General features: G+C 48.7%; 1 protein-coding gene across 1 annotated transcript in view; it reads left to right on the forward strand.

Moving 5' to 3' along the window:
* LOC124722781 (prostaglandin E2 receptor EP4 subtype) overlaps positions 1-13,515 on the forward strand; it is a 390,946-nt gene that overhangs the window by 328,797 nt on the left and 48,634 nt on the right. The window contains exon 3 of the mRNA XM_047247916.1: positions 8,553-8,797. Coding sequence (XP_047103872.1) covers positions 8,553-8,797 — 245 coding nt within the window. The remainder of the gene's footprint in view (positions 1-8,552; positions 8,798-13,515) is intronic.

A 13,515-nucleotide genomic window follows, 5' to 3' on the forward strand; every position in this document is an offset into this window, starting at 1 on the left:
ACAAAATATTGCCAACCACTTCTTTCCGCAGTTTAAGCTCTGTATCAGAAGGATTGCTGATTTTTTAAGACTACAATGTGCCAACTCACAAGTGAAGATACACGGTCGTTATTTCATCATCAAACTTCACTCTGTCATTTACAGTCAATCTTCTGCATCAAAGTGTACGCCTATGTTGCAATACGCTTGGTGAAGGACAGGCTATGATATTGACATACCCGTATCATCATTTGAAAATGTAATTAGTGTGGGTTTTCATATTATACTGCTGGAATGCGAAGTGATTTTGAACGTAAAAACCTGAATTTAGTGAGGTGTGCACTTTGTTTTAACTACTTAGTTAAAATCCTGCATCTGCACTATGAGGACTTACGTAAGCACTATGAGATGTGTAGGATATGTCTGTTTCGCGCTATTATAATTACTTTAAGCAGAGGGTTTTTGGCACTGTTGATTGGAAATGATATTTACTATGGAAAATTAAAGTGTGACATAACTATAGTATTAACAATAGCGTTAGTTTAAGTTTTGCACAAAAATGCGTTAATTTTAATAACACGCGGTTGAATTACTGTCTAGGACCCAAGACTTGCATATGAGTGACAGCTTTAATGCTATAAACCTGCAGTATATGTCGTCAGAACATCGATACCACTTAATGGCTTTAACGATCCACCACGTCTCGATAAACTTTTGGTATCAGTGCCGTATTTACGAGGTATAGATCTCTAGGCTGAACTTGTGGTGCAGGCCCTACCAGAGGAAATTTTTTTAAAACTAAATCACAAAAATAGCATTTTAGGGCAGTTTTCAAATTAAAGGCTTCATCGCAGCATTTAAGGTATATTTATTAATTGTATAAAAGTTTACTATACATATGTGAGCTCCCTGCCGCCGTTGGATAAGCAGCAAGTAGCACTCATAGCTCACTTATTTGTTTCATAGCTTAATTCTCCTCCCCCCCCCCCCCCCTCCTGAACCATGGACCTTGCCGTTGCCGGGGAGCCATGCGTGGATCAGCGATACAGATAGCCGTACCGTATGTGCAACCACAACGGAGGGGTATCTGTTCAGCAGTTGCAGGGGCAACAGTCTGGAAGATTGACTGATCTGGCCTTGTAACACTAACCAAAACGGCCTTGCTGTGCTGGTACTGCGAACGGCTGAAAGCAAGGTGAAACTACAGCCGTAATGTTTCCCGAGGGCATGCAGGTTGAATCCACTTGGGTAAAACATTCCGGAGGTAAAATAGACCCCCATTCGGATCTCCGGGCGAGTACTACTCAGGAGGACATCGTTATCAGGAGAAAGAAAACGGGCGTTCTACGGATCGGAGCGTGGAATGTCAGGTCCCTTAATTTGGCAGTTAGGTTAGAAAATTTAAAAAGGGAAAGGGATAGGTTAAAGTTAGATATAGTGGGAATTAGTGAAGTTCGTGGCAGGAGGTACAAGACTTCTGGTCAGGTGAGTACAGGGTTATAAATACAAAATGAAACAGGGGTAATTCAGGAGTGGGTATAATAAAGAATAAAAAAATTGGAGTGTGGGTGAACTACTACAAACAACATAGTGAATCATTATCGTGGCTAAGATAGATACTAAGCCCATGCCTACCACAGTAGTACAAGTTTATATGCCAACTAGCTCCGCAGATGACGAAGAGATTCACGAAATGTATGATGCGATAAAAGAAATTATTCAGATAGTGAAGGGAGACGAAGATTTAATAGTCATGGGTGACTGGAATGCGATAGTAAGAAAAGGAAGAGAAGGAAATGTAGTAGGTGAATGTGGAATGGGGATAAGAAATGAAAGAGGAACCACCCGGTAGAATTTTGCACAGAGCGTAACTTAATCATAGCTAACACTTGGTTTAAGAATCATAAAAGAAGTTTGTATACATTGAAGAGGCCTGGAGACACTGGGAGGTTTGAGATAGATTATATAGTGGTAAGACAGAGATTTAGCAACCACGTTTTAAATTGTAAGACATTTCCAGTGGTAGAAGTGGACTCTGACCACAATCTATTGGTTATGAACTGTAGATTGAAACTGAACAAACTGCAAAATGGTAGCCGGCCGAAGAGGCCGAGCGGTTCTAGGTGCTTCAGTCTGGAAGCGCACGACCGCTACGATCGCGGGGTCGAATCCTGCCTCGGGCGTGGATGGGTGTGATGTCCTTAGGTGTGTTCGGTTTAAGTAGTTCTAAGTTCTAGGGGACTGATGACTTCAGATGTTAAGTCCCATTTTTTTTCTTTTTTTTTAGATAAACTGATAGAACCAGAGGTTGTAGAGAGTTTCAAGGAGAACATTAGGGAACGATTGACAATAATGGGGGAAAGAAATACAGTAGAAGAAGAGTGGGTAACTTTGAGGGATGAAATAGTGAAGGCAGCAGTCCTTGGGTAACGGAAGATATATTGAATTTAATTGATGAAAGGAGAAAATATAAAAATGCAGTAAATGAAGCAGGCAAAAAGGAATACAAACGTCTCAAACATGAGATCGATAGGAAGTGCAAAATGGCTAAGCAGGAATGGCTAGAGGACAAATGTATGGATGTAGATGCATATCTCACTAGGGGTAAGATAGATACTGCCTACAGGAAAATTAAAGAGAATTTTGGAGAAAGGAGAACCACTTGTATGAATATCAAGAGCTCAGGTGCAAACCCAGTTCTAAGTAAGAAGGGAAAGCAGAAAGGTGGAAGGAGTATATAGAGGATTTGTGCAAGGGTGACGATAAATAGTTTGGACAAGAAGAGAATAGAAGCTTTCGAAATGTGGTGCTACAGAACAATGCTGAAGATTAGATGGATAGATCACATAACTAAGGAGGAGGTATTGAATAGAATTAGGGAGAAGAGAAATTTGTGGCACACCTTGACTAGAAGAAGGGATCGGTTGGTAGGACATATACTGAGGCATCAAGCGATCACCAATTTAGTACTGGAGGGCGACGTGGAGGGTAAAAATCGTAGAGGGAGACATAGAGATGATTACACTAAGCAGATTCAGAAGGATGTAGGTTGCAGCAGGCACTGGGAGATGAAGAAGCTTGCACAGGATAGAGTAGCATGGAGAGCTGCATCAAACCAGTCTCTGGACTGAAGACCACAACAACAACAACAACAACAGTGTAAATTCGCTTCGTCGTCAGTCATCTGTTTCTTTTGAACGGCTTGTGAGATAAAAGAGAGAGAAAAAAATTGTTAGCGATGGATATGGACTGCTCCTGTTGTGCACGGATTCAGGAGGAATTGGCCACCGTCCGTAAGCAGCTGGTAGCTGTGTTGGCCGTGGTCGACAGTCTCCAGGCTGTTGCCCTGGGCCACGGTGACATTGGGACACACGAGGCGAGCGCTATGGCGCCTCTGGAACCTATAGCATCGCCTACGATTTCTGATGCCACTACGCCCTTGGATTCGGATGTCCCTGCCGGTCGACACTTGCCTAACGGCGATTGGCGAACCGTGGCGGGGTCGCGAATCCCTTGGCGGAAGGCGAAAGTTGGTGCTGGCCGCAAGGCTGTACCATTACGCCTCCGTAACAGATATAAGGTACTGCCCACTACTGAAAGTACTTCTCATCGAGCAAGGGCGGCCTCGCCTGTTGCGGCAGTGGCCGGTCTTCCTGAGAAGTGCGGAAAAGCACAGAGGGTGGGTTTGCTTGTCATTGGGAGCTCCAATGTTAGGCGAGTGATGGAGCCCCTTGGGGATATGTCAGTTACGGACGGGAAGAAAGCTAATGTGCACTCCGTGTGCATACCGGGGGGATTCATCCAAGGTATGGAAAGGGTCCGGACGCCATGAAGGGTACAGGGAGCAGCCAACTGCAGGTGGTGGCTCATGTCGGCACTAATGACGTGTGTCGCTATTGATCGGAAGAAATTCTCTCTGGTTTCCGGCGGCTATCTGAGTTGGTGAACACTGCCAGTCTCTCTAGCGAGATGAAGGCAGAGCGCACCATCTGCAGCATCGTCGACAGACGGATTGCGCACCTTTGGTACTGAGCCGAGTGGAGGGTCTGAATCAGAGGCTCAGACGGTTCTGCAACCGTGTAGGCTGCAGATTCCTCGACTTGAGCCATAGGGTGATGGGGTTTCGGGTTCCGCTAAATAGGTCAGTTGTCCACTACACGCACGAGGTGGCTACACGGGTAGCAAGGGCTGTTTGGCGTGGACTGGTCGATCCTTTAGGTTAGGCAGTCTCCAGTCTCAAAGGGTTCAGTGCAAATAAATGACGAGAATCGACCAAGCAACAGTCGGTATTGTAGTTGTAAAATGTTGTAGCTCGGTTGGAAAAGTACCAGAGCTTCATGCGCTGATAGAAAGCACTGAAGCGGAATTCGTCATAGGAACAGAAAGCTGGCTAAAGTCGGAGATAAATTCTGCCGAAATATTTATAGAGGCGCAAACCGTGTTCAGAAAGGATAGATTAAATAAAGTAGGTAGTGGTGTGTTTGTGTCTGTTGGTAGTAGGTTTCTTGTAGTGAAGTTGAAATACATAGTTCTGCGAATTACTATGGGTAGAGGTTATACTCGACAGCCGTACCAAAATAATAACTGGCTCCTTCTACCGACTCCCTGACTCAGATGATATAATAACTGAACGGTTCAAAGAAAATCCGAATCTCATTGCAAGTAAGTACCCCACTCATACAGTTATAATTGGTGGAGACTTCAATCTACCCTCGATTTGTTGGCGAAAATACATGTTCAAAGCCGGTGGCGGACAGAAAACATCTTCCGAAATTGTACTAAATGCTTTCTCTGAAAATTACTTTCAACAATTAGTTCATGAACCCACACGAATTGTAAATCGTTGCCTAAACACACTTGACCTCTTAGCCACAAATAATCCTGATCTACTAGACAGCGTCATAACGGATACAGAGATGAGTGAACGCAAGGTCATTGTAGCGAGGCTCAAAACCGTATCAACCAAAATCACTAAAAATAAACGCAAAATATACCTACACTACTGGCCATTAAAATTGCTACACCAAAAGAAATGCGAATGATAAACGGGTATTCATTGGACAAATATATTATACTAGAACTGACATGTGAACATTTTGACACAATTTGGGTGCATAGATCCTGAGAAATCAGTACCCAGAACAACCACCTCTGGCCGTAATAACGGCCTTGATACGCCTGGGCATTGAGTCAAACAGATCTTGGATGGCGTGTAGAGGTACAGCTGTCCATGCAGTTTCAACACGATACCACATTTCATCAAGAGTAGTGACTGGCGTATTGTGACGACCCAGTTGCTCGGCCACCATTGACCAGACGTTTTTAATTGGTGAGAGATCTGGAGAATGTGCTGGCCAGGGATAGCAGTCGAACATTTTCTGTATCCAGAAAGGCCCGTACAGGACCTGCAACATGCGGTCGTGCATTATCTTGCTGAAGTGTAGGGTTTCGCAGGGATCGAATAAAGGGTAGAGCCATGGGTCGTAACACATCTGAAATGTAATGTCCACTGTTCAAAGTGCCTTCAATGCGAACAAGAGGTGACCGAGACGTGTAACCAATGGCACCCCATACCATCACGCCGGGTCATATGCCAGTATGGTGATGGCGAATGCACGCTTCTAATCTGCATTCACTGCGATGTCGCCAAACACGGATGCGACCATCATGATGCTGTAAACAGAACCTGGATTCATCCGGAAAAAATGACGTTTTGCCATTCGTGCACCCAAGTTCGTCGTTGAGTACACCATCGCAGGCGCTCCTGTCTGTGATGCAGCTTCAAGGGTAACCGCAGCCATGGTCTCCGAGCTGATAGTTCATGCTGCTGCAAACGTCGTCGAACTGTTCGTGCAGATGGTTGGTGTCTTGCAAACGTCCCCATATGTTGACTCAGGGATCGAGACGTGATTGCACGATCCGTTAGAGCCATGCGGATAAGATGCCTGTCAGCTCGGCTGCTAGGGATACGAGGCCGTTGGGATCCAGCACGGCGTCCCGTATTAGCCTCCTGAACCCATCGATTGCATATTCTGCTAACAGTCATTGGATCTCGACCAACGCGAGCAGCAATGTCGCAGTACGATAAACCGAAATCGCGATAGGCTACAATCCGACCTTTATCAAAGTCGGAAACGTGATGGTACGCATTTCTCCTCCTTACACGAGGTATCACAACAACGGTTCAACCGGCAACGCCGGTCAACTGCTGTTTGTGTAAGAGAAATCGGTTGGAAACTTTCCTCATGTCAGCACGTTGTAGGTGTCGCCACCGGCACCAACCTTGTGTGAATGCTCTGAAAAGCTGATAATTTGCATATCACAGCATATTCTTCCTGTCAGTTAAATTTCGCGTCTGTAGCACGTCATCTTCGTGGTGTAGGAATTTTAATGGCCAGTAGTGCATTTGAAACAGCAGATAAAAATTCGATTGATGCCTTTCTAAGAGAGAGCCTCCATTCCTTCCAAGCTAATTATGTAAGTGTAGACCAGATATGGCTCAAATTCGAAGATACAGTATAGACAGATTCATACCGCATAAGTTAATGAGAGACGGGACTGATCCACCATGGTACACAAAATACGTCAGAACAATGTTGCAGAAGCAACGAAAAAAGCATGCCAAATTTAGAAGAACGCAAAATCCCCAAGACTGGCTAAGTTTCACGGAAGCACGAAATTTAGTGCGGACGTCAATGAGAGATGCTATTAATAGTTTAGTGCATATGGAGTATCGTCCCAGTTGTGTGAGTGTATTCGTAATTTCCTCTCAGAGAGGTCACAGTTCGTAGTGACAGACGGTAAGTCATCGAGTAGAACAGAAGTGGTATTTGGCGTTCCGCAAGGTAGTGTCATAGGCCCTCTTCTGTTCCTGTTTTACAAAATGATCTATGTGATAATCTGAGCAGCCCCCTTAGATTGTTTGCAGATGACGCTGTGATTTACCGTCTAGTAAAATCATCAGACGATCAGTTCGAATTACAAAATGATCTAGAGAGAATTTCTGTATGGTGCGGAAAGTGGCAATTGGCGCTAAACAAAGAAAAGTGCGAGGTCATCCACATGGGTAGTGAAAGAAATCCGATAAATTTTTGGTATACGATAAATCGCACAAATCTAAGGGCTGTCAATTCGACTAAGTGCGTAGTAATTACAATTACGAGCAACTTAAATTGGAAAGACCACATACATAATACTGTGAGGAAGGCGAAAGAAAGGCTGCACTTTGTTGGCAGAACACTTAGAAGATGCGACAAACCCACTAGAAAGACAGCCTACATTACACTTGTCCGTTCTCTGCTGGAATATTGCTGCGCGGTGTGGGATCCTTACCAGGTAGGATTGACGGAGGACATTGAAAAGGTACAAACAAAGGCAGCTCGTTTCGTGTTATCGTGCAATAAGGGTGGAGTGTCACTTATATGATACGCGAGTTGGGGTGGCAGTCACCGAAACAAAGCCAGTTTCCTTTGCGGCGAGATCTATTTACGAAATTTCAGTCGCCAACTTTCTCCTCCGAATGTGAAAATATTTTGTTGACGCCCAACTGCGTAGGGAGAAATGATCATCATAATAAAATAAGAGAAATCAGAGCTGTAACGGAAAGATTTAGGTGTTCCTTTTTCCCACGCACCATTCGCGAGTGGAATGGTAGGGAAATAGTATGAAAATGGTTCGATGAATACTCTGCCAGGCACTTAAGTGTGAACTGCAGAGTAACCATGTAATGTAGATGTGGATGTATTATTTAATGAATTGAGAAGAGTAAAATGTAAAAAGAGTTGAAATCATTAAGGTATTCATCACGATTTATTAATATGTGAACGACTATACATAGTCCAACAAAAGTTGATACTCGTTTTCATGCAAAAATCATTTTTTTTCAATTTTAAAAACAACGTATTGTAACTGTAAGCAATTGGTAGTAATAGAAATGTTACAGCGAATAAACTATTTTGTATAAAAATTATGTAGTATTTTTTGAAATGAATTTATTTAATTCACTTTGGAATATCCCGGTAAAACGCAAACGGTGGGAGCGTGAATTTGCTATGACGTCACCAGTCAGTAAGCTGTCTGAAGACGCTATGTATCTTACTTAAGACATACTGTACGTTTTCCGATGTACCTCGTTAACTTATAAATGTATGTGTAAATGTCTGTCCCCTCGCTTAAAGAGATCACGAATCCGCGCCTGTCGACAAGTCGAAACTTTTACGGATCCTGATGTGGCTGACACCAGGCGTGGGGTAAATCACTTAAAACACCAAAAATTCCATTGACAGTTCTCTCTAAAACCTTAACGACTTTGGCAACCGAATTGCTAAGCTTTCGCCCGAGTGCTACTCGGATGCGGTGTTTAGGGGCGTAGGATCAGCACACGCACCTCCGTTTTCGTGATACGGAGTGGCTACTACTCGGCCGAGCAACTCTCAGCAGTACCGAGAATCGAACTCGGATCCTCCGCGTAATAGACAGACACGCTGACCACTGAGCTACATCCCGCCCCCCTTAATTCTATTAGACGCGGAGTGTGTGGTGCCCGCTACCTGCAGCCGGCGCTGCTGTTGCAGGCACGGTGCTGTGCGCGTGCATCGTGGTGTGCAACCTGGCGGTGATCCGCGCGCTGTGCCAGCTGGGCTGCCGCGGCCGGCGCCGGCGCCTCGGGGTGCGCATCCTGCGCCACGCCAGCCGCCACGGCGAGCCGGGCGCCGCCTCCGAGATCATGTACAACGCCGCCACCACCGAGGAGGTCGCCTTCGCGCGCCTCATGGCCGTGCTCTGCATCATGTTCGTTGTGTGCTGGGTGCCGCAGCTGGTACGCTCTCTCTTTACTCCCCATCACTTTGTAGCGCACTACCGCATTACTTATCATCGTCTGTGCTTCTACAGTTCTTTTCGAACCTTCGCCTCTTCGAGACTTTTACACAAGTTTTCACTCTTCTCCCCTCGAGCTTTCCATCCAAGCAACCCATTCTCTGCAGTTCTCCGCCGATCTAAATATCACTCTTAACCATTTGAGTACACGGTGTTGAGGAGTTACATATTTATTTCAATTTTCTTAGTCCGTATCCTCGTGCCCTCTTTCTTTCTCCGTTCCCTTCCACCCTCTCTCCACCCGCTTCCCACTCCCTCTGTCCACCTTCTCCATCACCCATTCACTGCCCGTGTCCTCAAGTCCCTCTCTCCGTGCGTCTTCAACTCCTCCCTCTCACTGTCTATCTGCTCCTCCTCACTCTTTCTCTGTCCGTTTCCTTCACCCCCTCTATCCATCTGTTTTCCTCCCTCCCACTGTCCACCTTCGCCATCACCCCTGCTCTGCCCGTGTCCTCCAGCCACTCTCTCTGTGCATCTTCTACTCCTGTCTCTGTCTATCCGCTCCTCCTCGCTCTTTCTCTGTAAGTTTCCTTCACCCCCTCTATCAATCGGCTTTCCCCCTTCCCCATGTCCACCTTCTCCATCAACCCTGCTCTGCCCATGTCCTACAGCCCCTTTCTCTCTGTGTCCTCTACTCCTCTCTTTCTCTATCTGCTCCTCCTCGCTCTTTCTCTGTCCGTTTCCTTCCCCCCCCCCCCCAAAGTCCATCCATTTCCCCCTCCCTCTGACCTCCTTCTTCATCACGCCTAATCTGCCAGTGTCCCCAGCCCCTGCCTCTGTGCGTCTTTTACTCCCCCCTCTCTCTGTCTATCTGGTCCTCCTCGCTCTTACCGTGTCCGTTTCCTTTCCCCCCCCTGTCCATCCGCTTACCCATCCCTCTGTCCAACTTCTCCATCTCCCCTGCTCTCCCTGTGTCCTCCAGCCCCTTTCTCTGTGCGTCTTCTACTCCTCCCTCTCTCTGTCTATCTGCTCCTCCTCACTCTTTCTCTGTCCGCTTCCTTCCCCCCCTCTGTCCATCCATTTCCCCCTCCCTCTGTCCATCCATTTCCCCTCCCTCTGTCCGCCTTCTCCGTCACGCCTGCTCTGCCCAGGTCCTCCAGCCCCAGTCTCTGTGCGTCTTTTACTCCTCCCTCTCTCTGTCTATCTGCTCCTCCTCGCTCTCTGTCCGTTTTCTTGCCAGATCTGTCTGTCTGCTTCCCTCTCCCTGTGTCCACTTTCTCTGTCACCCCTGCTTTAACAGTGTCCTCCAGCCCCTGTCTCTGTGCGTCTTCTACTCCTCCCTCTCCCTGTATATCTGCTTCTCCTCGCTCTTTCTCTGTCCGTTTCCTTCACCCCTTCTATCCATCTGCTTTCCCCCCTCCCTCTGTCCACCTCCGTCACCCCTGCTCCGCCCGTGTCCTTCAGCCACTCTCTCAGTGCATCTTCTACTACTCTCTCTCTCGGTCTGTCTGCACCTCCTCGCTCTTTCTCTGTCCGTTTCCTTCCCCCATCTGTCCAGCCGCTTCCTACTTCCTGTGTCCATCTTCTCCATCACCCCTGCTCTGCCCATGTCCTCCAGTCCGCCTTTCTCTGCGTCTTCTACTCCTCCCTTTATCTCTCTCTATCTGCTCCTCCTCGCTCTTTCTCTGACCATTTCCATCCCACCTGTGTCAATCTGCTTCCCCCTCCCTCTGTCCAACATCTCCGCGATCCTGCTCTGCCCGTGTCCTCCAGCCCCTCTCTCTGTGCGTCTTCTACTCCTTCCTATCTCTGTCTATCTGCTCCTCCTCGCTCTTTCCCTGTCCGTTTCCTTCACCCCCTCTGTCCATCTGCTTTCCCCCCTCCCTCTGTCCAACTTCCCCATCACCCCTGCTCTGCCCTTGTCCTCCAGCCACTCTCTCTGTGCGTCTTCTACTCCTGTCTCTGTCTATCCGCTCCTCGTCGCTCCTTCTCTGTCCGTTTCCTTTCCCCCCCGTCCATCCGCTTACCCCTCCCTTTGTCCAACTTCTCCGTCACCCCTGCTCTGCCCGTGTCCTCCAGCCCCTCACTCTGTGCGTCTTCTACTCATCTGTCTCTCTGTCTGTCTGCTCCTCCTCGCTCTTTCTCTGTCAGTTTCCTTCCACCCTCTGTCCAGCTCCGTCCTACTCCCTGTGTCCATCTTCTCCATCACCCGTGTTCTGCCCATGTCCTCCAGCCCGCCTCTCTATGTGTCTTCTACTCCTCCCTCTCTCTGTCTATCTGCGCCTCCTCGCTCTTCTTCAGTCCGTTTCAGTCCCCCCTCTGTCCATCCGTTTCCCACTCCCTCTGTCCAACTTCTCCATCACCTCTGCTCTGCCCATGTCCTCCAGCCCCTCTCTCTGTGCGACTTCTACTCCTCCCTCTCTCAGCCTATCTGCTCCTCCTCGGTCTTTTTCTGTCCGTTTCCTTCAACTTCTCTATGCTTCTGCTTTCCCCCCACCCTCTGACTACCTTCTCCGTCACCCCTGCTATACCTGTGTCTTCCAGCCCCTCTCTCTGAGCGTCTTCTACTCCTCCCTCTCTCTGTCTATCTGATCCTCCTCGCTCTTTCTCTGTCCGTTTCCTTCACCCCCTCTATCCATCTGCTTTCCCCCCTCCCTCTGTCCACCTTCTACGTCACCCCTGCACTGCCCATGTCCTCCAGCCCCTGTCTCTGTGCGTCTTCTACTCCTCCCTCTCTCTGTCTATCTGCTCCTCCTCGCTATTTCTCTGTTAGTTTTCTTCCCCGCTCTGTCTGCTTCCTCCTTCCTCTGTCCATCTTCTCTGTCACCCCTGCTCTGCCCGTGTCGTCCAGCCCCTCTCTCTCTACGTCTTCTACTCCTCCCTCTCCCTGTCTATATGCTCCTCCTTGCTCTTTCTCTATCCATTTCCTTCACCCCCTCTATCCATCTGCTTCCCCCCCCCCCTACGTCTGTCCACCTTCTCCGTCACTCCTGATCTGCCCGTGTCCTCCAGCCCTCTCTCAGCGCATCTTCTACTCCTCTCCCTCTCTCTCTGTCTGTCTGCTCCTCCTCGCTCTTTCTCTGTCCGTTTCCTTCACCCCCTCTATCCATCTGCTTTCCCCCCTACCTCTGTCTGCCATCTCCGTCACCCCTGCTCTGCCCGTGTCCTCCAGCCCCTCTCTCAGTGCATGTTCCACTCCTCTCTCTCCCTGTCTATCTGCTCCTCCTCACTCTTTCGCAGTCCGTTTTCTTCCCCGCTCTGTCTGTTTGCTTCCTCCTCCCTCTGTCCACTTTCTCCATCACCCCTGCTCTGCCCGTGTCCTCCAGCCTCTATCTCTTTGCGTCTTTTACTCCTCCCTCTCTCTGTCTATCTGCTCCTCCTCACTCTTTCACTGTCCGTTTCCTTCACCCCCTCTATCCATCTGTTTTTCCCCCTCCCTCTACCCACCTCCTTCATCACGCCTGCTCTGCCCATGTCCTCCAGTCCCTCCCTCTGTGCGTCTTCTACGTCTCCCTCTCTCTGTCTAGCCGCTCCTCCTCGGTTTTTCTCTGTCTATTTCCTTGCCCCATCTGTTCGTTCCCTTTCCCCTCCCTCTGTACAACTTCTCCGTCACCCCTGCTCTGCCTGTGTGCTCCAGCCCCTCTCTCTGTGTGTATCCTACTCCTCTCTCTCTCTGTCTATCCCCTCCTCCTCATTATTTCTCTGTCTGTTTCCTTCCTCCCTGTCCATCTTCAACAACACCCCCTAGTCTGCCCATGTCCTCCAGCACCTGTCTCTGTGCGTCTTCTACTCCTCCCTCTCTCTGTCTATCTGCTCCTCCTCGGTCATTCTCAGTCCATTTCCTTCCCCCCTTTGTCCATCCGCTTCCCACTCCCTCTGTCCATCTTCTCCAACACCCGTGCTCTGCCTGTGTCCTCCAGCCCCTCTCTCTGTGCGTTTTCTACTCCTCCCTCTCTCTGTCTATCTACTCCTCCTCGCTTTTTCTCAGTGCGTTTCCTTCCCCCCTCTGTCCATCTGCTTCCCACTCCCTCTGTCCAGCTTCTCCATCACTTCTGCTCTGTCCACTTCCTTCACCCCCTCTATCCATCGGCCTTCCCCCCTCCCTCTTTCCGCCTTCTGCATCACCCCAGCTTTCTCCGTTTGCTTCACCCCCTTTACCCATCTGCTTTCCCCCATCCCTCTGTCCACCTTCTCTGTCACCCCTGCTCTGCCCGTGTCCTCCAGTCCCTCTCTCTGTGTATCTTCTACGCCTCCCTCTCTCTGTCTATCTGCTCCTCCTCGCTCTTTCGCTGTCCGTTTCCTTCCCCCCTCAGTCCATCCGCTTCCCACTCCCTCCGTCCACCTTCTCCAAGACCCCTGCTCTTCCCATGTCCACCAGCCCCCCTCTCTGTGCTTCTTCTACTTCTACCTCTCTCTGTCTCTCTGCTCCGCCTCGCTCTTTATCTGTCCCTTTCCTTCCCTCCTCGGTCCATGTGCTTCCCACTCCTCCTGTCCAGCTTCTGCATCATCCATGCTCTGTCCATTTCTTTCACCCCCTCTATCCATCTGCCTTCCTTCCTGCCTTTGTCCACTTTCTCCATCACCCCATCTATGTCCGTTTCCTTCACCCCTTCTATCCATCTTCTTTCCCCCATCCCTCTGTCCACCTTCACCGTCAACTCTCCATTGCCCCTGTCCTCCAGCCCCTCTCTCTGTGCATCTTCTACTCCTCCCTCTATC

Source organism: Schistocerca piceifrons, chromosome X (genome assembly GCF_021461385.2).
Source record: "Schistocerca piceifrons isolate TAMUIC-IGC-003096 chromosome X, iqSchPice1.1, whole genome shotgun sequence".
NCBI lineage: Eukaryota > Metazoa > Arthropoda > Insecta > Orthoptera > Acrididae > Schistocerca > Schistocerca piceifrons.